At 34.1% G+C, this 24,681-nt stretch overlaps 1 protein-coding gene across 1 annotated transcript in view; it reads left to right on the forward strand.

Moving 5' to 3' along the window:
* LRRIQ1 (leucine rich repeats and IQ motif containing 1) overlaps window positions 1–24,681 on the forward strand; it is a 103,621-nt gene that overhangs the window by 44,967 nt on the left and 33,973 nt on the right. The window contains exons 19-23 of the mRNA XM_069003904.1: window positions 8,005–8,094; window positions 8,811–8,935; window positions 9,537–9,635; window positions 9,981–10,066; window positions 19,342–19,443. Coding sequence (XP_068860005.1) covers window positions 8,005–8,094; window positions 8,811–8,935; window positions 9,537–9,635; window positions 9,981–10,066; window positions 19,342–19,443 — 502 coding nt within the window. The remainder of the gene's footprint in view (window positions 1–8,004; window positions 8,095–8,810; window positions 8,936–9,536; window positions 9,636–9,980; window positions 10,067–19,341; window positions 19,444–24,681) is intronic.

The following is a 24,681-nucleotide window of genomic DNA, read 5'->3' on the forward strand; positions in this document are numbered from 1 at the left end:
GTTTGTTAACATAAATTTCAAAAAATTCTGTATTTATAACTCAGCCCTCTTTTGCTCTTTAGCTTCCAAATCCTTTTTGTTCTTCTTTCTGAAATGGGGACTTTTAAGCAAAAAGGAAAAGTTGTTTCAAAATTTAATCAAATCTTTTATGTGACCTGAACTTTGAAACATGTTAAAGGTTAAATGACTATAAACTTGTGACTAGTCTATTTTTTATTACCCTGTGCTTCTGCATGACTTCCCTTCTTTAGACAAAACTGCGAGCTGAAGCACAGCTTTCTTTTCTATTTTGTTTTAGTATTCATTACCTGAGCTGGATAGAACATTTTGGGTTATGTTCCTTCGAAATTGGGTATTCTTTGAATGCAGGGTATTTAAGTGGTAGGCTTGGGGTGTTCCTTGGCTGGTTTTTTTTAAAGTTTTTATCTCATTGCCCCTTGAAAGTTTTGTTTCTTTGTTTTCATGGAAGTAGAAAAACTTGGGAAAAGGTTTATAAAGACATAGCAGCAAAAATTCATGTCATGTGCCAGAGTCAGAGAGGGGAAGTCCTGTTGTCATTTTAATGGGAAAAGACTATATCTGGGGTCTTAGACCCATTTTGAGGGGTGGCTTGAAGGTTCCAGGATCTTGATGTTAATTGAGATGGGTGGGGGTTTACGTCTCAAAAGATTTTTCAAGCATACATTTCTGATGCTGAGTTGAACAATGTCTAATCTCTGAAGCTGAGGTTGCCATTTACCCATCTGTATTTTTTATTCCTGTATTCAAAGAAATGACACAGAGCTTCCTTTGAACACTGTCAGGCTTAAGACAAAAATGCATTTTTAGAAAAGTTTAGGTAACATAGTCATGAATGACTGACATGAACTACAATAAGATTCAGACTTTTGGAGAGTTAGTTATGTATGTAGATGTTCAACCTTTTATTTGAATGAAAACTTCTGTGGTCCTTGAAATTTCCATTGTTCATTTACTTTTCCACAATAAATTCTTTTAATAATTTTATTCACATTTGTGTAGAGCAAACACATAGGTACATGTATTAAATATAAATAAATATATTCATTAGAATTTTAGAGATCAGCTAGTTTTCAAAGCTTGTTAAATGGTTAGGAAAAATTACATTTGGAAAAGACATCTCGCAAAAAAATTTACTTTAATGTTTTTATTAACAGAATGTGATTTTTCCAGTAATCATGAATATATCCTTCTTAGAAATGGACAACTATCCTTGTCCTCTCATTTTCCTGAAAGAATGCACTCTAATAATTAACCAGTTTTTGTCAGTCTATAAAATCTCTTGGGGTCAATTAATCATTGCAATGTTTCTCTGGAATTCGTGTAATACTACTTTTTTTGGCTTGAAACTTTGTTTGGTTTTAGCAGTCATAAGAATGCAGCTGTACCCAGATTTCTTTTCTAATGTATATATATTGTCTTATATAAAGACAGGGTTGAAAAAGAAGCATTGCCAAAGGTTAAAATAACCTTTGTTAGAGTGCTAACCTATTTATCTTCAGCACATAAAATATGTGAAAAATACTGGAAGACAAACTCAGAGAAAAGGACTATTTTTTCTACTGTTTGCAGTTCAGAGATATATTTTCTGTAAAATTTATATCCACTAAGCTATCTAATTAAAAAGATTTTATATTTTTTTATAATGTTGTTCAATGCATTTACATATAGATTTAAAATGTCAGAGTTTAGACTGAAATTTTGTAGTACTGTAAGTGGAATAATAATGCATCTAATAGAAGATTCACTTTAGGATGTTCGTATCTGACATTTTCTTAGCTTTGGAAGTTTTTTATAAAGTCTGGGTCTGAACTGATGTTCAGCTTCCTAACATTGAGTTAAGCTTTATACGTGAACTTGAGTTTCACAGAAAAGCTAGTCCATAGAGTAATCTGATTCTTCAAAGGACTGGATGAAAGAAAAGGCTAAATACACAAATATATTCAGATCTTTAATTTCAAAGGAAGTTTTCAATCACACTCTATCAACAATATGCAAAAGAGCATAGAAAAGTGATCTAGTTCTTCTGTTTAAGCTATAAGAGCTGAAAATTTGTGGCTTCTTAAGAAATTTGTTAAAACTTATTTAGGATTTTAGAGAAGAAATTCCCAGCAAATACTCAGGCTTTGGCAGAAATGAAGTTTAGTTTAAAATGAAATTAAATATGTTGTCTTGGACTAGCATGGTATTTAAATGAAATATCCTACAGTGTGAAATATGTTTGCCAGGAACCAAGAGAGAAAGTTACAGCTTTCTGCCAGATGAAAGACAGTTCAGTGAGCTGGCTGTGAGTATCCAGAGGGTTAACCTTCAGCATAAGATCCTTCTGCCTCACCACGCCCCCTCCCAGTCGAAGCTAGTATTTAACCTACAGGATGTTTAACATCAGGAAAAGTAGTTCTTCATGTGGAGTGTATTGGCCCAAAAGAACTTTGTAAGACTATTTAAAATAGTCATAGAATGATGTTGAAGGTTCTGCCTTTCATTTTTCTTTGGTTTTAACTTTTTTATTGTCTTTCAGTGAACAAGATTTTAACTGCACTATTCAAATATACTCACTGAAAACTAGAAATCAAGGACATCACCAGCCTGAAGAACTTTATTCAAATTTGTATTCTATAGAGAAGACTAATGGAAAGATTAATTCTGATTCATTCATTTATTTACTCTAATTATGTAGTATTCTTATTCTTATTGAAAACAAATTTGAATGTGGAGAGGGCAGATACTTTGTAAAATCTGGTTGAAAAAGGGTTATTCCTCCTAAGGATGGCGTTAATGGCCTGTCTCAGAGAGGGGAGCAGAAGTACAGAAAAACATGTTGGATAAAACCAGGCAGGTGAACTGGATGAAGAATGAATCTTTTTTAAAAGCAGAGGATTCTGCACACAATTTCTATTAAATTTGAACATGGAAATACTATTTCTAAAAGAAGATCCTTTTTCTTTTTCCCTTGCCATTCTTCCTGCTATGTTGTAATGATCAGGAGCCAGTCATTACTCTGAGTTCATGGTGTGGTTTGGATGTTCGTTTTCTTCTGCTTGTCTATATTCTATTGGGTAATGTACTTGTTTTTATCTTAAAATACCATATAAATAAATGCACTACGTAAATGTCAATAATTTTGTTTTTCTGAACAATCCCTGTCCTGAAAACAGTGAATGAGCAATGAGGAGATGAAAGAGGAAAGGAAAGAGGTATAAAGAGTTAGTTTTCCCTAATTTTCAAAGATAGTTTCACAGTTTTCTTAGGTGGTGATTCTGAGGTCACCACGCATGGAAACCTGGGGTAGCTTCAGGTCCCATGGCATCCAGCATGATGCCCTTTTGAAGTTGATCTACACCACTTTAGCAGTTAGATCCTATAAGTGGTGTATATGATTTGCATTCTTTCTGGATTGACATAAAGATGACATGGCAAACACACTGACTAGATAGTTATATTTGTCATTAGAAATAAGATTACTGTTTTAAGGTGATGAATATTTTCCTAGATTTTAGCAGAAAGTCCTTAAACCAGCAGTTTCCAAGGTCTGAAAGAATGTACTAAAGGAAGGATTGGCTTCATCATGTCCAGCTTTTTTCATTTTTTCCATAACAACTGCTACTGAACTCTTCTGGAAACAGAGTACTAATGTAGATGGATATTTGCTCTGACCAGAACAGAGTTGTTAGATGTCAAATGCTGGCCTTTCTTTTCAGCCTGTATTGTTAATGCCTTTTTGCATCCTCTGCTTCAAACCATAGTACAGTTTCAGGAATTGGTTTGGTTTCTATTGTGCTCTTGTGATCCTCCTTGATCTCAGAGAGATGAAAGGCAATATGTGATGGCATTATTCACAGTTTGGACAGTTACTTGTAGAAGTGCTTCAAAGTTGAGCATAAGTTTTACACTGTTCTGAGAACTACTTTTTGTTCATGGTGTAAATATGACTCAGAACAGCCCTAATTACATGTATAGTCATGATATATTAGAAAAGATTATTTAGCTCCAGAACGTAATCAGAGCATATAAAAGATGCCTAGGATTAGATTGTGTAAATAACGTTTGCACTACAAGTTGACTTTTCAGCAGCTCATTCAGATGCAATTAAAGTTAGTAGAACCATTCTCACTCACTTTGGTGATTGTAGGATTGAATTCTGTTTCTGACACTACAGAAGTTTAATGCTTGATATAAATAGTTGTTACATTTTGCAAAGGAAGCAATAGAGTAAATACCTGAAAAATGAAGGAGTAACAAAATGAAAAAGGCTATATATAATATGCCATGAAAAAAAAATCCCTAAACCTCCAGAGTTTATTAATGAGCTGCAAAATCAAAGCAGGAACCTTTTGGGAGTAGTCTCTCAAAGGATAAAAAATGCATTGTGAATCAGGATAAAAAGTTCTTGATCCTAATGGATAAATGGAAATAGCTAATAATACAAAAGTTTCATTATTAAAATGCAGAAAGAAAACCCCAACCTCAAATAGATTCACACCTCCGCCTTCTTGAGGAGTGGTATCATGGATAATTGTACTGTGTTTAAAATTTAAAAATTTGTTTAGAACAGATTAACAAAAAAATAGGTGTAACAAAAAATAGAAAGGTCTATGTATGTTTTGTGTGCTTGTGAAACTTGAAACTTTAAGTAATTAATACAGACTTTTTGAAACAAACACTGGAAATAAAGTATAGAGGATACAAAAGCATAAAAGATATCTTCAGATGAACTAATATGTGTTAACTGTATGTGATTTACACATATGTGTAAAGCCACATTGTATACCTCAGTATTTAGGAACTTCCTTTTATGTGGCTCTAGAAATAAATATAAATATAAATATAAATATAAATATAAATATAAATATAAATATAAATATAAATATAAATATAAATATAAATATGTTACATCTATAGCTGTTTATGTAGACCATACAATCAAAAACTGACATTTTATTTGCTTTGTAATTGATCTCAGATTGTTGTTTTTTAATCTTAGTGAACATATCAGTTCAAACAGATCTAGTTTATGGCCTTAGGTGTTGGTAAAACTGTCATAAACTTTTCATTAGGACTGTTTATAGGGAAGGTATGGACAGAAGTTTCTTGAGCTTAGTTCTGTGAAAATGTCCAGTGAAAACATAGTGGAAGGGTGTGTTTGAAAATCAATTATGTGTTTATTTTTGTGGACAAAGCAAATATCAGGCTGGTATATTTTTAGAATATGCTGTACATTTGTAGAAGTACCAGATATGCTTAATGATAAATCAGTTATCTTTTTTTTTATTGTCTTGCATATTTATATCTTTGTTTCATACTTTTATATTTTTACTGATATTTCTTTTCAACACGTAGGACACTGAAATACATTTTATAGGCTGCAAAAAAATATAGAAACACTAGTAATATTAAGTTAATAAATGGCAAACATTGCACTAGGAAAATATTAGTGAGAAAAGTTTTAACATAAATATTAAGAGTAAAGAACTTTAATTGGGTTATGGTACAACTATAAAGCAAAAGGATTCAATCAGTGTACTGTTAAGTGATTCTTGTCCCAAAAAATTGGCTACACTTTTGGAGTGTTATTTCTCATGGAGATTTTTGGTTTGGTTTGGTTTTTCATTTGTTTCTTTGATTTTTTTTTTGATTGGGTTGTTTTTGATTGGGGTTTTTTTTGATTGGGTTGTTTGGGCTTTTTTTAATTGTTTTTTTTGGGTTTTTTTCTGTTAAAAACTATTTCATCAGAGAGGTAATAATTCAAATAGCTAGCATGCAGGCTTGGCCTGAAATCTGACATTAGAGCTTTGATAATATTCACTGCTACTGTAATATATTTAAGTACTCAGGTAAATAATGGACACATCATTGTACGCACCAATTGAGTTGATTGTCATTTAAATTGTACAAAAAGTGGGAATCTACCTCTCTCCTACCTGTATTGATTAATTTGCAAATAGAGGAGGAAATAAATATTTCCAAAATCTGCTATTTTCATATACCTACATATACCATCACTGTAGACTGGATTGTATGCCCAGACTTGGACAATAAGTGAAAAATTCTCATCTGAAAAGCTACAAATATGATTTGCATAGTGCAGCTGAGAAATAAATTTAAAGAGCACAAGGAGAAATAATATCTCTTTTCGCTGAAAGTTTTCTGTCAGATGTTGCACCTTTTTCATAGCTTTTCTTTTTGACCATTCTGCTTATAGCACCCAGGCAATTATAAAACTTGAATATATTGTAGTTTTGTCTCTGCTGAGATAAGAAATTGTCAGTCTTCTATGTTCAAATTGTACCAATGTCACATATTTAATTGATCCCCTTTGGGATTGATTTACTACAGTCTGCTTTCTGGAATGTTTTTTTTTTTTTTAATGAAAATTGTGTGAAACTACCACTCAGTGGTTATCAACATAAGAGTAATCACATCACTGAGGAGAGATAAATTAGAGGGTGTAGGTAACTGTAAAAGTTAAGAATGTGTTACATTTTTTTTGTTGTATGCCTCTGCAGTTTATTTACATAGATTTCTTAAAATACCTGAGAGAGGAGTTATGATAAAATGGATAATGTTACATATTTATCATGAATTGAAATGTGGAGGAGGAGAAGAGCAGTTATCTTTTAATAATGAGGGCATAACATTTTCCAGATTTATTAAATAAAGGAATGAAACCCAAAACATACTGTAATCAAACAGGGAATTCCAGAAGCAGGGAATCAACCAGATGTAGGAATTAATCCATTTTAAGACATGAAAATAAAATCAAAAATTATTATCTTTCTAAGCTTGGTCAGAATGGAAGCAGAAAGAGTGATCTTAGAGCCACCAAACTGAGTGGCCAGTACCTGAGGTAACCTTTCAAAACACCTGGAATATGATTCTTTTGTCTCTCAGAATTTCAAAGGCCTTGGAAGATCTTGTTCACTAATCTAAGGCCGTAAAAAAATATACACAATAAGGTATCCAAACTTAGAGGATAATTTCTCAGGGTCAGAAATCAGTACAATCTGAAATATTTTATGTATGGGAGAAACGTAGTCCAGTTTTATAAACTGGTCATTTTCAAAAGAATGGACCCCAGGCTCTTTGCTGTTGAAGCAAGAAGAACCGTTATGAGTGAGCCCTGTAAGTCAAGCCAAATTCTTCAGCAGTATTTACTTACTGTGTGGGAGTGATTTGCTTCTCTCAGTTATCAGAAGATACTGAAAGGACATGTGGTAAAAAACCTCAAGGACCTATAAGAAAAACAAGTTATGGTTGGTTTTGAAACAAAGGTTTTGATCCGAGGTTGGGTTTGAAACAAAGTCTAGATTTTGTTTTTATGAAAGAAAACTGAATTCTGCCTTAAAGTGTTAGGGATGTCAGTTAGCAACTAATTCTGTCACCCTTCTTCATTCCAACTATTATTTTAGTTTCCCACTTATTCCATTACATCAAAAATAAAACTGCTTAATTGAAGCATATAGCATTTACATATAGCATTTATTTTTTTAACCTTGCATTTCAATGAAAATTACTCACCAATTCAGTTCAAGAAAAGCAAGTTTGACAGAATCAGGCACCTACATCTGGACATAAAATACTCAATTAGTCAAAAAAAGCATGCAAAGCTCTTCATGTTCCTTATGCCTTTAAGTTTCTTGGGTCTGTATTTTTTCAAAGTTTGGCAGTCTTTTATAATAAGTTTGTTTTACTAACAGTGTTGGAATAAAATTACAGGAATTTGAGGAGAAGCGTCTTATTTACAAAACAAAACCAAAACCCCGAAAGGACTTCCACAACCCTTGATCTGATCTGTTTAAAATAAAACAGTACAGCACAGCATCTCCAAAGGTGCTTTGAGTGTGATTGCTCTGCAGGTGGCAGTTCTGATATACAACTTGAAAAGATGTACAAAGTATGTAAGACAATTTAAAAGAGACTTTGCAAGAGTTATCAAAACTAAACTGATTTTGTCAGTGCACTATTTGACTTTGCTCATTCATGCAGGCTGCGTTAGAGAAGGAATGGCTAACTCTAGATTCCACCCGTTTCCCTTCAAAAACACTCCTGCTCTCAAACCAGCTGCACTGGCCAAAGGTAACATGTCACAGAAACAACTTAGTCTTCAGTCTTTATTCATTCCTTAAGGATATGCAATTCTGGGGTGATTAATATGACAATTTAGTGACTTAAAAACACAATTACTTTTAGAAGTCTCAGACTTCCTCCTCACGTCCAGATGCAATTTTTCTTTTAGATTTTCTTTCATTTGCTTAATTTTTTCTTTATTTTGGATTTATTTCAACACTTTACTTCACAGTAGCAGAAAAAAAGATGATGTGCTTCATCTGCACATTTGGCAGTGGATTAAAAATTTCTAGTTGACAACCTACTTTAAAAATACTAAGATCTGCATTATATGACAACAGCTGAATGTTTTCAGAACAGCTAAAGGTCATCGAACTGTAATGTCTGCTAGATATTTGATAAACTTTGAAGTTTTGGCTTTTTGTTTTTGTAGGGTTTTCTATTCTTATCACAAGCATAGTATTACTAATGTTTTGTTTCCTACAATTAAGAGAAAGGAGTCTTATAAATGTACAATTTATTATATTTGGGGATGTTAAGTGTAAATAAAGTCACCTTTTTGTCCTATTTATTTAGTCGAAAGTAAGGTCTGTAATGGGCATGTCACCTCTAAGAATCCTTTCAGTTATAGTGATAAACTCTGCAAACACTGGTGCAGGTTTTCCTGCACATTTTAAACTCCAACTTACAGGGATCATCAGCTGCATTCCTTGTCTTTCTCTTAGAAGTTTTCTAGGCCTTCAGATTCCAGTGAACATTCAGATAGTTTGTCATTATTGCCACAAGAAGTTTGGCAGTCTGCTAACAGACCACATTCATACTCAGCAGAAAAAATCCATTTTCATGGCAGGTAAGTTAAAATATATATTTTTAAATTATATTTAGTTCATTTGGATTTGACAAAAATAAAAAGGAGAAGAAGAGGCTATTTTCTGATGTTTTTGCAACTTTTGGTTAATGTGATATTACTGGAGTTAAAATGTATTTACTTGCTAAAACCAAATACATTAAATTCAGTTGTTATTTTTCATTGACTACCATAAATAGGAATATAAGACTATATATGTGTAGTTTTATTTATTTAGGTTTGACTATCATAAAACTTCTATATTTTCACATGTTATGAAATAGATGTTGGAATAGAGATCTTTAAGACTAGATAAAGATTAAAAGGGATTTCTTACACAGCTGCATTCTGTGAAAGGACTGAAATATGCTTCAAGTAATTGAAATGTAAACATTTCAAATTGATGGCAGACTTTTATTACTCTCCAAGATAAAACCTTCATGAAGTATTAAAATTGGATTTTTTTTGTATCATTTCCAAGCTTCAAAAGTGTCTTTAAAAGGCACAAACAAGTTGCAGAATAATAAAGGCTGCAAAATAGTGTAACCCCAGAGCCTTTCTTATTTACTTACCTTTCATTACTGCTTTTATACTTTGTTTCCAGGTCAGGGAAGGAAACAATGTCATCGCAGCTTTCTAACTGGAAAGAAAAAAAGAAATTTTTACTTATGTCTGAAAAAGAAGAGAAAATATCAGAAGAATGGTATGTTAAGCTCTTTTGCTTACACAGTGGCTTCCAGGAATAAGTATGGTATAGTTGGCTGTTGTTGCTTGCTTTTCTTAAGTTCCACCTTTGGAGAATCTCTGTTTTCTACCAAAGTAAAAATGATTGTAATTATTTTTGTAAGTGTCTGGGAACTATCTTATTAAGTTGCAATAATGTAATGTTAAGATAAGAATTGCAGCTATCTCTGTAATTCAGAAAGTTTCATACCATGGATCAGTACTACACACCAGTATTTTTTTTGAAAAGTGTATTATACAATAATATGCAGCTGGTGTAACATAATACATGTGAAATATTTAGTAAGTTATTTTCTTCCCTTAGGGGTTTTAAGGATATTTCTACTGCACAGCTAATGCTGAAGAGGGCCAATAAAATGAAACCTAAAAAATACAGTAATAAATATTTAGGTAAGTCAACAGTTAAAATAATGGTTATATTGATGTAATTTTTCCATTCTTAAAATAGTGTCTCTCTTTTAAAAACTTCGCTTGTACAACATTAAACTTTAATTTGAATAAAGTTGGATTGTGATTCAGTAAAAACAACTCATTTTAAATCAAGATATTTAGATTTTAAAAACCATTTTGAAGTTGAATATTTGACAGCTATGGTAAACAGAAATTTAATTTCTTCCTGTTCATGTATCTCTTTTTCTTGATGTGAAATTTATATTTCTGCATTTTGTGCTTCTCTTTGTATTTTCTTCTTGGGAAAATCTCAGGTTAAAATTATTGAATTATGCAAGAACTATTTATGAAAAAAAACCGGCTTGATATAGATGAAATTAAATCATAAAATTTTTAAAACTATATATTTACTGTGGAAATAGATAAAGTTTATCCAGCCTCTCATCCAGCTGTGTTCTGGTTCTTCTCAGATACTTCCAATGTCAATGAACCTTTCTTAGAGTCATTAATTGTTAATATGATATGCTAATAGAAATGTTGCTGGAATATATTAATAAACATATTAGTCAAATATTGATAGTACAAGAAACATTTAAACATTTATGACCCTATTTGACAATAGGACCTAACATTAAATGGTTTTTAGAAAATGCACCCTTATATACATATATTTTGTATCACAAGCTACACTCTTCTGCGTAACTTTGCAAAACTCTACTGTATTAAGTGTTGAAAATATTGAAAGATGTTTTGCTCTTTGAAGGGCAAAAATCAACCTACAATCAACCTATATTTCAGCAAAGCATTTTTCTGTGTAATCTTTTCTACTTTCAATACCATGCCTATGACTAAGACTAAATGTGACAAAAATGACCTATAGTTAAAAAAAAAAAAAAGGGGTAGGTGACAAAAAGACAAGTAATCAGCAAACTGTGCTTTGTAGAAATGAGAGTATATGGATAGGAGGTTAAAGTTATTATATTTAAATCTTCATAGCTTTCCATGGTGCCCTACCATGTTACCTTATTAAAAAAAAAAAAAGGCAATAAGTATTTGGTGTGCAGCTGAGTTATTAATATATATTCCATTTTTTTGGCCTCTGCATAATTTTTCAATGAATAAAACTTATTAGGTTATATCTTCTTTCCTCCATATGCTGTCTGTCTTATGTTAGTAATTAATCCAGTCATAAATGTCTGATTGAGCATATCAAATTTGCTATCCTATTTTTGTTGTAGTTCTAATGGATTTCTTGGATATGTTTATGTTCACTTTGTTCAGATTATTCAATATGATGTATGGGTGTTGAGCTTCTTAATGTAATGTTTGGAATATTCTCAAAGTACATTGCTAGTTTTAAAAAAATTGGAAAAACTTTTGCCCAATGTTTTTATAGTTTCAAATTTTCTCCTCTTGACACTACCTCATATAGAATTTTTTTGTCTTTCTGACTATTACATCAAACACAAAAATAACCTGTGTATATAATTTGCCTGTATGGAGTTCTCTGTCTGTCATTAAAATCACAGGGTTTTTTTCAGATGAACAGAAAGCATAGTTTCCAGAACCAAAAAATGTGACTGAAAATATTTCACCCCATCCCGTTTAAGTAAAAAGGTTATCAAGCTGACTATTCTTTCTCATACAGCCCACTGACAGCCAGTCCTTCCCTGGTCAGTAAGGACCAAATGGATATTATCAATCAAAACAAGTATTTTTATATTAAATTGATCTTAAAGCTCTAATCTTGTACTAAAAAATGATGCTGATCAAATATTCTCCATGTGAGAAGAATCTCCACATATGTAATTATGTTTTCCATCAGGTACATCCTCTGAAAGAGGTGAGAGTAAATCAGGGTCTTCTTGAGAGTCTGGTAGAACAGAGGGACTTTTCAGCATTTCAATTAGAGTATATAGACCTTATCCTGAGGCTAGCCAGCTCCAGATCAGGAAACTGCAACCAGACCCATTAGGCTGCCAGTATCTTTCTCTGTGTGGTACAGCTCATGCTAGGTTACTTTTACAATTTCAGTGTAACTAGGGAGAGAGATTTCACAGTCTTAGGCAATGGCTTTGAGTTTAACCCTACTGAAGCAGGAATTCCAAAAAAGATTTTATTCCTTCTAATATTTAAAAGCAGACAGAAATTTATATGAATAAGTAGATGTCAACATTGTCTTTTACTGTTTCCATAGAAGTTACCATCCTATTGCTTTCATCTCCACTGAAATGACGTTCGTTTATCTTGTACTTACTGATGCTGAATATGGAAAGTTGTAGGATCTAGTTTTAGCAATACTATTTCTGTTCTTTCTTTTGAATTTCCGGGTCTTCAGTGTTATAATTACAACTGTTTCCTTTTTAGCTTTCTAATTTAAAGTAGTTGAACATATGCTAACTGCAAAAAAATAATTTTGTTTGTGATAAAGATTCATAACCACTAGAAAGTAAGTAACCAGCATCCACTGGATGGAAGGAATTATAAGGTATAAAGAAGCAATGTTCTATGTTATATCTACTCACACATCTGACTTAGAAGCAAAACTTTTTTTGAGAAAATGCAAAGCAACAATTCTAAAGGTTCTAGATACAAATAAATGATAAGATATTCACATTAAACTGATAGCTTTTACATTGAGATTTCAGTATAATCCCAAACATCTTTTATATACTGTTGATCATTCTGTGTAAGGATCTCATTACTTGCAGGTAATGATAAGGTGTTGATGGAACTTCTAGGAACAAACTAGCTGTCAGAGTATGTTTTCTGCTTCCATATGCTATCAAACTCCTTTGCCTTAGACCTGAGATTCACAAATGCAAAGTGTTAAATCAGCTTGCATTCAGAGAGTTATACAGTTGCTCTTTAATATTGTCAAGACCTCTGCTGGATTGGAACTTGGACTGGACAGCCTTGAACAGCTTTGATTCTTAACATACTCAGGTGTGGAAATTTTTTCCTTTTTATTTTCCATATAAAACATTTGTCTTCTACTAGTGCAACAGTGATGATATTCATTTGATAATTATAGAAGTCCACATCTGAGTTAGTCATCTGCATTGTTTTATGGAAAGAAATTTCCTCTTAAAACATAATTCAAAAACAGACCACTTGAGTCTCACTGTAAAAGCACTTACAGTTCTCCATTGCCTAGACACACAACCTAGAGTGACTTGCTGAAGTACAGAGTTAAACTCTAGATATATAGAAACTGAGAAGTATCTTACCTCGTATGTCTGGCCACATACCTTCTCAATATAGAAAAGAATACCAGAAAGTGCACTGAATCCTGGGGTTTGTATTACAAGGGAGAGCTTAAAGTAGCATAGCCTTATAATAGGGAATGATTCAGGCAAGGCTGATATTGCAGCTGATCAGTCCCACCAACTCATGGCCTTAAGGCCTGTATGCCCTAATCCACTACTACTACGTATGCTTGTTTATGTAGTTAAAGAAAGTTGTGGCCTGTATTTTAATGATACCAAGTGTATGCTGTGTCTGCAGACGTTATTGTGCCTCACTGTGCTTAAGTGACTGTGACTCATAACAATCCTAGCTTCCTGAAGATGTCTTGGTACAATAATACCAAATTTCTTGCTTAACTTGTAATTTCCTTGGTTCTGTGGATTTTATGTTAGCCTCTCATAGTTAACTTCTTTTGAGATGGCTGAAAGCTTGTCTCTCCTACACTGGTGTATCACTTCTTGTTTAACCTTTTCCTCTCCAAAAAATCTTCTCTTGTCAGTGGATCAGGCCCAGCCAGCATGGGTTTAGAAAAAGCAGGTCCTGCTTTGACTGACCCGATCTCATTTTATGACCAGGTGACTCACCTGTTGGATGAGGGAAAGGCTGTGGATGTTGTCTACCTGGACTTCAGTAAAGCCTTTGATACTTCCTCCCACAGCATTCTCCTGGAGAAGCTGGCTTGGACAGGTAGACTTTTTGCTGGATTAAAAACTGGCGGGATGGCCAGGCCCACAGAGCGGTAGTGAATGGTGCTCCCTCCAGTTGGCAACTGGTCACTAGTGGGGTTCCCCAGAGCTCAGTATTGGGGCTGGACCTGTTCAATATCTTATTCAGTGATCTGGAGGAGGGGATCGAAGGCACCCTCAGTAAATTCGCAGATGACAATAAGTTGATCTGCTGGAGGTCAGGAAGGCTCCGCAGAGGGATCTGGGCAGGCTGGATTGATGGGCCAAGGCCAATTGCCTGAGGTTCAACAAGATGAAGTGCCAGGCTCTGAACTCGGATCACAGCAACTCCAGAGAGTTCTGCGGGTTTGGGAAACGGTGGCTGAAGAGCAAACCAAAGGAAAAGGACCTGGGGATGCTGGGTGACAGCAGCTCAACATGAGCCAGCGTATGCCCACATGGCTGAGAAGGCCAATGGCATCCTGTCCTGCATCAGAAATAGTGTGGCCAGCAGGACCAGGGCAGTGATTGTCCCTCTGTACTCAGCACTAGTGAGGCAACTTTGAGTGCTGTGTCCAGTTGTGAGCTCATCACTACAAGAAAGACATTGAGGTGCTGGAGCATGTCCAGAGAAGGGCAACAAGGCTGGTGAAGGGTCTGGAGCACAAGTCCTGAGAGGAGCAGCTGAAGGAGCTGGGGATGTTTAGCCTGGAGAAAAGCCTCAGGGGAGACCCCATCACTCTCTACATCCACCTGAAAGGAGGCTGTAGCCAGGTGAGGGTCACTCTTCTCCCAGGCAAACAGCAGCAGAACAGGAAGAAATGGCCTCAAGCAGTGGGGAGGTTCAGGTTGGACATCAGGAAGAATTTTTTCACTGAAAGTGTAGTTAAACATTGGAACAGGCTGCCTAGGGAGATGGTGGAGTCACCATCCCTGGAAATGTTCAAGAAATTAGTGGATATGGCACTTAGTGCTATGCTTTAGTTGACCTGGTGGTGTTTGGTCAAATGTTGGACTTGATGGTCGTGGAGGTCTTTTCCAACATTAATGATTCTATGATTCTATGGTAATACTTGGTGCCAGATAGGAAGGAAAAAAAAAAAGGTAAAAAGCAGCTGAAGTGGACCTTGATTACTAGAACCAGAACACAGTGATAAAGACATTTCATAGAGGTCAGCAAATATTTTTTAGTTTGAGTTTAGAATTTTAGATAGCAATGCAATACTAATTAAAAATGAAATAAAAAACAATAAAAAACTCAACCCACCTTCCTCAAACCCACAGCTCCAAAAGAGATGTCTTAACAGTCAGAATAAAAATTTGAGCATATTATTATTCTGTCTTACACATTACATAAATGACCACTGATCTATATTAGTAACAGAAAAAAAAGCTGCTTTTGTTCTGACTGTCAATTCCGGGTAGCAGTATCTTCTGGGAACTCCAGCCATGGATGATTTGCAGTTCTAATTCCTGTGCCATTATAGAACAAAATCTAGTCTTTCTCCCAAATGAATTTACATTACAGATAAGCATCTGTTGCTGTGTGCTACTTTGTCTTAGCATCTCTTTAAAGTTGTCACATTATGTTTACATTTTCCTAATTACAGGTATTCCACAACAAAACTGGATGGCAAGCATTTTAATTTTTCATTTTCAGGTGTTAACGAGAAGTTTAGGAATGTGGTGCCAGATCAAGCAGTAACTATTCCTTCCATATTTTTTCCATAACATATCTTGTGTTTGTCCAACTTAACTTCTATATATGGAGGCAGCCAAGGAATGTGCATTAAATTACCTCCCTGGTTTCTAGATTGCAAGCACAGACCATCATCTAATAAGCCACATTTAAATGAGTGTGCCAGAATCCAGGAAGATATTTCTATGATTTTGAACTATTGGACTCTTTCACAGTTCTCTGTGAAATCTAAAACATTTGATTGCTTGTCATCAAAGCATACATGGAGTTCATTTCCCTAGCTCACTCAGAGACTGAAAAGCACTAGTATTATGAAGTAATCTATGTAATATTGCCTACACTTGGGACTAGATAAAGAAAAGGACTCATTTTTAATAACAAAAGAGCTGTAGGCAATGGTTGAGGTGATCCAGGTAGGTACAAATTCAAGTATTCTGGCACTATGTTAAATCCATGTAATTTCTTTTAAGTTATTTTGCAAAGATTCAAAGATAAATCTTCTGATGGAAATCTCTTAGAAGAACAATTTCCATTATCTACCCTTCTTCCCAGTTCATGATATCTTTACTGCTGATATCTTTGTGCACAAATAAATGTTTGAGAAATCTAACTTGGGAATAATTACTCTGTGTGACTTCACCAAAAATCTTTGGTACAGTTTAACTTTGGACTTGGTGTTTCCATAGAATTGAGTGGGAGGTTGGATGAAGGAAAGATGACATTTTTAAAACATTTTGGACTGATGTCAATAGACCCACATAGGAAAAAAATTATTATTTCAGGAATTATTTTAAATTAATCAAAGTTACATTGGAAATTTTCAATTGCATTTTGTCTTAAGACATTTTATTTTTGTCGCTTTGCCTTCGGTCTTCTATTGAAGAAAGACACTTTTTGTAACTAGCATAAAGCTGGAAGAAGTTAAAAGTCTTCTTGTCAACACTGTGTGCTGGATGTTGGAAAAATTACAATTATAAAAAATTTTATTTGTACATTTTTATCCATGTGTAGGACTTGTATGGCCATGTATCTTAGAACTATACAAAAGACAATAATAATTCATGCTTAAAATATTTTTTGCAACTTATGTTATCTAAAATTTCAAGGATAACTTTTAAAGCATAACGTAATACAATTTCAAGGTATTTAAATCACAAGTATTACTGTGATTCACTGTCCCAAACATTTGCGACCCTGACATACACTAGTCTGGCACAATTTTATTTTGGTTGGAAGGTTACTTTATCCATTTATACAGAGTGAAGGAATCTCCAAACCTAGCAATCCAATTTGTGAATAAAGTTATTCCATTATCAGAATCATTCCAATAATCTACCTTTGAAACTAATGGAGCTAATCATTATTTATTTTGCACCTTGGATAGTTCAATTTAATTTAGGTAGTAAAAGTGAGTTAAAATTACTTTAAATATGACATCCTCTGGCTTAATCTGAAAGCTACAATCATTCTACAACCATGTGAGAGAGGCTCTTAGACAATTTGAGATAACAAAGGTGCCATTGATTCTGCCTTGTGAGGTTGGCATGGCCTATATTACTCCCTCCCCATATTACAGTGGGGATACTGTAACACACCTATATCAAACCAGGAGTCCCGTGGAAAAGAAATATCTATGGACCAATTCTTGCTAGATGTTTCAGAGATGTTTATTGCCCCAGCCGCATGGCCGGGCTCTGCCGAGGAGCTGCTACAGTCACGGGACCCGAGGGTCCTTTGCCCGCACAGGGGAACACAAACCAACCCATGGGGAACGAGGCTGACCAGGGGCAGGGAACCCCCGTGTGTCTGTGCCCTCAGGGCCCCTCTCCCAGGGCTACATGGCGGGGAGAGGAGACCCTGACATCCTTACTTGCCACAATTCCTTCATTAGTCAAATTTGCTGCTTTATGAGAGGTTAGCACCATTAGGAATGCTCTGTCAAACGCATGCTGCTGCAGTGTTGGCCATCCAAGAATACTGTAACATCTTGATGTGTTTTGCCAATGCATAATCTCTTAAGAGTGCCACACCCCATTAGAGATCTTCTCCAGGCTTGTTATTGATCTTCCCACTCTTTGGGAAAAAGCTGAGCTCTTAGGATCCCTTTATGTTCCATTAGTTTGTAATTGAAGTGCCTGCTACAGCTATAGGGGTCTAGTCAAAACCAACTTTACAAATTGTTGTTAAAATTCATAAGAAGTTGCCCACCAGCTTAACAGGACATACTGGTGCTTTATTTCTAGAAATAAGAAAACCAACAACAAAAAAGCTCTTTATTATCATGGTCTTATAAACTCTCTCAATAAACACTTTTAAGGTCATGTAACAGACTCAAAATGAAGCACCAGACATAACTCGTCATTTCAGTATATTCTGTCTGAATGCTCTTTGAGTCTTTCCATAACCTGTTTTCCTGCTCTATCTGTTCTGGCAGTGTCTCACATATTCATTTTTGCTACACATGCATTCTTTGTGAAAATTTAGATCCTTCCCTTGTCATTTCTACTTTCTTGATAAACTCCATTGTTTTTTTCCTCCTCATTACTAATTTCTACCCTTTTCAGACAGTTCTTAGTCATCTTTGTTGACAAGCTTCTTCTGCCTCATTGTTTCTCAGATATTCCTGAGATACGTCTGCTTGGGCTACTGTCTTCTTTTAACTATGTCAAATGTATTTATTTTATCTTTTCTTTGTCATTCTGTTACTCATGTTACCTTGCTCCATGGCATACCTACAAAACTCTCTATACTTTACTTGTCATTGTGTATCTGCTTTTGTTTCAACATTCTTTTCAATCCCTATTTTTTTTTTAATATATCACTGGTTTATTCTGCATTGTGCCCAGAATTTTCATATTCCTTCTACCACACTGTTTCCCTTAAACTCTTAATTTCCTCCTATGCCAAGCAAAAAGTTCTTCCTTCATGTCAGAAATAACATGTGAAAGTCACCTCTCCTGACTAGTGTGGTTTTTCATCAGTTTAGCTTTTGTTAATTAAACTTTTTTTTTTTTTTTTTACCAGTCAAGGAATGTCTTATCTAGGTTTATATACAAATCTCTGCTCTTCTTTACTTCTTTGCACACTTTTTAAAAGTAACAGTAAAGAAACTAATCAAGATGTCATACTTCAGCATATAAATGAGTCTACAGACTTCTGGGGTATTTTTTAATTTCAATCAGGATGGGAGATGGAGGAAGACTAACTTATTGTCTACAAGTGTAGTCTTAAAAAATAAGCTGCCTCCTGTTAACATTTTTTAGATGTAAATGTCTTGATTTGGACTGCTGAATAATTCTGGACCAAAGCTTTTAGAAACAGTGCTTGACATGTATCCTGTTACTATTTCTGCTTTAATTTCAAGCTTTAAAACCAGATTTAAAAAAATATTTTCTGCAAATATATGCTTCGGAGTTTATTTTTAATTTGGAGATGAGTGAGCTAAAAGATCAACAGTGTTAAAATCCTGCAAAACAATGACTTTGATTCTCAGTTGCATGTGTATTTATATGGCTTTATTTTAGAAAGTGTAATCCTTTGTGAATATAAAACCTACTTTTAAAGGTATTTTCATTTATTAAGTGGCTAAAAGGTGAAAAACTGCTTGAAGGAATGAATGAGCCAGGTCTGACCTTTGATTTTAACTTGTTCTTGTCATCTAGACCCAGCTGTGCGCCTGGCGTTGTTCAAAAACAATGAAAATAAACATCTCCCTGTGAAACCACCAGGGAAGACACAGCCTATAAATGCTGGATACTTTGAAGGTATGAACAAGTATTTCATTTTATGCATATAAGCATATATATCTTGCAATGTATTTTAAACAGGCCTACTCGAAATATAAAACAATATGCACAAATAGAAGAAGCCAGAAGTTTAAGGACCTTATCTGTTCCTGGGTATCTCAAGTTACAGCAGTGAAACATTTCAATTTCAATTCATTGTGGATAGCAGGAGGTGCTCCTAGAGCTTAATTCATAGGGAGAGGGAGCCTAACTTATTTATTTCTTGTTTTATTATTAAATCTTCATCATAAAAAATGTCAAAGCATGTCACAGAGATATAAAATATGAAGTACTGGAATAAAACTCTATAAATGAAATATCACTTCAAATTCTTCATTTAATTGTCACCTTTTCTGAGGCTAGCCGTTAACTCCTAAAAATCCTTAACATATTTTTTCGAACATACTTTCATAAATATTCCTCAAAAATCCACCATTGGACAGAAGGAAGGAAAGAAGATTTAGCATATAAATATAAAATTTGTTTTCCACAAATATTTAAACACTGATATAGCTCTTTTACTCTCCTTGGTTTCTGTACAATTAGAATAAGGCCAAGTCCATATAAAATGCCCTTGTTGTAAGAAGATAATCATCTCCAGAGACTTTGTTCTATATTTTTTTGATTCCTCCTGCAACTTATTAGTGTACTCTGAAAGTTCTCACCTCTATCTTTTTCTTTTTCAAAGACGTAGTCACATGCTAGCTGATCTGTTCCTAATTTCACAAAGTAAAATTACAAATTATACTGTATTAACATTCACTGTATGAGGATAAAATTAGAACATGACTGAGATAGGTGTGAAATGAATATGAATATACCTGAACTGCAATTCAGTCAATTAACCTAGCTGTATGGAAGCCTAGATTTGCCTCACCTTCATAAGTCCATGCTCAAATTTGTTTGGAAACAATTCTTGGTGAATTCTGAAGAGGAAACATTTTTGCACTATTTGCCTTAGATTCAAGCATGAATTTACCTTGACTACAGCAAATCTGTGTATACTGCACCTGACTGAGCATTCCCATTCTCATATATGTTTTTGTGGCATATGCTTATGTATGTCAGAATGCATCATATGCTGAAGAAACAGAACATGCAGGCTGCCTGTGAAAAAGTGAATATCCAAGACTAGAAACAATAGTAGGAATGTTCAAAACCATGTCAGAGATAAGCCTGATTACAGGTTCAGTACCCTAAAGTCAGTGTAGGTTTAGCCTAGCTTTCCTGTCACCAGTTTATCTGTTCCTGCCTGGAAACATTTCCTTTGATTTGAAAAGCCAATGTACGCATTCTAAATATTACTGAAGTTACTTTTTGCATTTATGGAGAGGAGGTACCGAGGCAGATTGGATATCAAAAGGCAAGCATAGTGGTGGTACTCTTTAATTATCTTTCATTTCAAAGACCATTTTACTTCTCTGGCCAGCTCATAAACAGAAACTTTTTTTCACCACTCATGGATGCTCACATGCAGACTGCTGAGCCTTCAAAAAGACAAGCAATACTTTTCTGCTTGACCAGAATGTAAAATTGTCCTTCTACCAGAGGCGTTGCTACTTTAGACATTATGTCCAGAAAATTCTAGGTTGGGCATTAGAAGCAGTGTGCAACACAGAGCATTTATTTGTGTGTATGTGATATATCATCAGACAGAACTAAGAGTTTCTAAATTTAGAATTAATAACACTTTGCACCTGCATAATAACTTCACAGAGTTGTGGTATCAGTGATATCTTCCCTTGTTTCCCATTTTCCCTCTCACCTTTTGAATGTTTCTTCCTCTTTTGCCTGAAATAGATTTCTTTGGGTCTGTTCTGTTATTGGAGTTGTTTCTGTAAGAAGAAGGTGGAATGTTTTCACTCTGCATCCATAAATCTTGTGGTCATTGTATTTTAAGTCGAGAGAACCCAGACCTTTCCTTTGCATGGTGAAAATAAACTTCCTCCATTCAAGTCCTTTTACTTCCACAGACTGGAAGTGAGTGCTCGGGTAGAAAATTTGAACTCCAAACCATCTTCTTCATGAACAAATAAATAAACTAAAAAAAAAAAAAAAGCACATTCTATATATTCCTTCTTTATTTCTTTAAATTGGGAAATGCAGGAGAGAAGTTATAGCATCAACAGCAAAACAGCAAGTACACATGTGTTATCTGTTAAATAACAGAATCACTACTTTTGAAAGGGGATGCCCTAGGAAGTGAAACAATTAGAACAGTTTTAGATTTTCAAACTGGAACACATCATGGTAATGAATATTTAAGAAGAAATCTAGTTAAAATGTATGATGAATGTCTTTTGTCTTCATCGTGGTTTTGTGTGTAAGAGTACAAGCAAGACAAAAAGGAATAGAAGCATAAGAGGTATAAAAATAGAGTGAAAAGGAATGAGTTTGATATCTGATGCTTTTGTGTTCCTGAGATTATTATTCTGTCATAATTTGCCTTCTTACTTTCCTGGTACAAAAGTTTTGGTAAGTTGATATGCAATATGTTGATAACAACTTTTGAAAATTTGTGCATAACTTTAATCCCATAGGATAATCCACACATTTCTAAGTTGACTTACACATTGTAGGAAAATAAATTTTCAAAAATTGAGTTATTTATTCAAAATATTCAAAATTTATTCATAATTTTTTATTAAATTTGGGATGAATCATCATGCTTTACTCACTGATACTAGACAAATCTCCACCAGGGACCATTATTTCACATTTGTATCACAGTAGCACACAGAAGTTAGTCAGAAATAAACCCTTTTGTAATACACACCTCATACCTACAGCATGAGGAGATATTGTTCTCACAAAGAAGAGCTTACCATTTAAAAATACAAGCAGCATGTGAAGGCACAAACCATGGGAATGTAATTCAATGCATTACTGTATATATATGTCAGTACATTTACATACAACACGTGTCTATACTCAGACAAATATATAAGCATATACCATAAGTAGGTGTAATAATTCAATAAGCATAGCACTTACGACTTTTTATTTGTATATTTTGAAAGGAAAGTAAATTATGAACAATTACTGTCTGGTGTAATTACTAGTATCAACATGCATTTTGTAATCCTAACACATTCTGTCAGATGCAGTTTCAGTTTCTTTAAAAATTAATGCATGTGGTCATTGTATTATGGATACATTAAAACTATTATTTAAATAAAAATATATTTGAATCTTTATTATATATTGTGACATTAACTTGAGTAGGTTGTAAAGTAAGCCATAGAATATGCAAGTGTAACTATGTATTTACTGTTTCTTTTAACAAACTATACCCTGATCAAAAACCTGAAGACAGATGAAAGCCTGACTTGATGTACTCCTGATGATTTGCTGGACGTTTTCTGGGACTGTGTATATTACACTGCTCTCTTTGGTGTGATAAGGATGTGCTTCCATCATGGTTGTTGAGTTTCATTTAGTGTCAGGTAGCTGACAAACAAAATATGCCTTCTTTAATGAATATTGTGGTTCAATGAATATTCTTGGAGATATTTTTGTGGTTTATAGATGATGCCATTTCAAAGATCTCAATATTTTGGAAATTTTATAGGGAACACAGATAATTGTCATAATTTCCTATTTTGCATCAAAGCATATTTTTTAGAAAGCTTTATGGCTGCTTGTCCTCTTTTTGTCTGGAGGCTATTTCAGTTGTTAATTTAATGTAAAATAGTCTTGACTGTTTTGGGTAAAGTACATCAGGCATTGAAGGAAGAATCTATCCTCGACTCCTCTTGGGAAGTTCCAATTAGTCCTGGATGAACATGTAACAGAGCATCTCTGCCATTTGTGGATCCCGAATTACAGGATCTGTAATTTCATTTACACAGAGGAAGGATACTTTTCTAGCCAACAGTGTGAATACTTAGGCCCAGCAGCTGAAAACCAAAGAATGAGCCCTAAGGCCAAGCACATTGTTTTGCTATGAGCTTTGCAAACAGTATGTGTCTTTTTGGTTCTCTTTAATCCAGTTTCCTCAACAGTTTTGGTGGGTTATCCAAATAATTTTTGTTCAGTGAAATGGGAAGCTGAATTCCAATCTGTAGAGCAAGTTGGAAGAATGCAGTAAATCAGCTGAAAATCCATTCAAACTATCCAAGTGTTATTTGGATATGATTCACTTTATTTCAAAGAATTTCATGGACTGTGCTCTATTTAATTTTGTAGGTTAGGTGATTTATTGGCATATATGGTATATTTATTTTTAGTCATACCCATATTCATCAGTGACACATCTATACCATACACTTCAAAGTGAAAACAGTGCAATGTGACTTCACCTAAGAATATGCACAATGATTTCTGCCTGGAAGTTTAACTATGTTAGAAGTGCACTGGGCTGTGTTGAAAATATATGTTTGCTGTAGTTAGGGAACCTAATTGGCAGTACTGTATTTCCTGTCATTTTATGCTCATGGTGACTAAAGAAAATATCACGGCTATAAAGACTGATTTCACCAATACAAATTTGATAATGAATAGATTTTGCTTTCTCAGGTGACTTTTAATTATGGCAATATTTATTTATTTCTGTTGAAATTGTATGTAGAAATAACATTTATTTTTCTAGAATAAGAAGTAAAATGAGCTTGTGATTATATCATATGATTGGAAGATAAATATCAAGGAATCCACTTAGTCATCTGCTTTCCAGCTTTCTAATAGTTTATAATTATGAAACTCCTTGTAGTCTCAAGTGAAAAGTGTTGCAAAACATTCTTATAGATTATTATTATTAGCAATAATTGAAAGTACAAATGTGAGACTTTGGAAAGTTGGAATTTAAGGTTAGCTATTTAAGGTTAGTTAATTCTGTGAGTTCATTAAAATATTGTTGCATCATGATCAACATGGTTGATTAGATTTTCTGTATTATAAAATATGAGTACATTGAAAAAATTATGTATTATATTTAGTAGAATTTATATTGATTCAAATCACTGTTGCTTGAAAAATCACTTCTACCTGACAGTTAAGAGAAGGTACCAAGGCTGGAATGCTAATATTCATCTTTATACAGGCTTTAAATATTTGGGGGTTTTTTTGTTTGGTATTTAAGAGCATTTAAAAAGACATTGAACTATAACTGATGATTTGTGTTAGTTGTTTTCATCTTTTAGAAATTAGCCCTTTTTAGTGGAGAAATATTAATGGCATCAACTCCCAGGAATCACATTGTTTGTAAACATCCAGTTC

The sequence above is a fragment of the Aphelocoma coerulescens genome, chromosome 1A (assembly GCF_041296385.1).
Source record: "Aphelocoma coerulescens isolate FSJ_1873_10779 chromosome 1A, UR_Acoe_1.0, whole genome shotgun sequence".
NCBI lineage: Eukaryota > Metazoa > Chordata > Aves > Passeriformes > Corvidae > Aphelocoma > Aphelocoma coerulescens.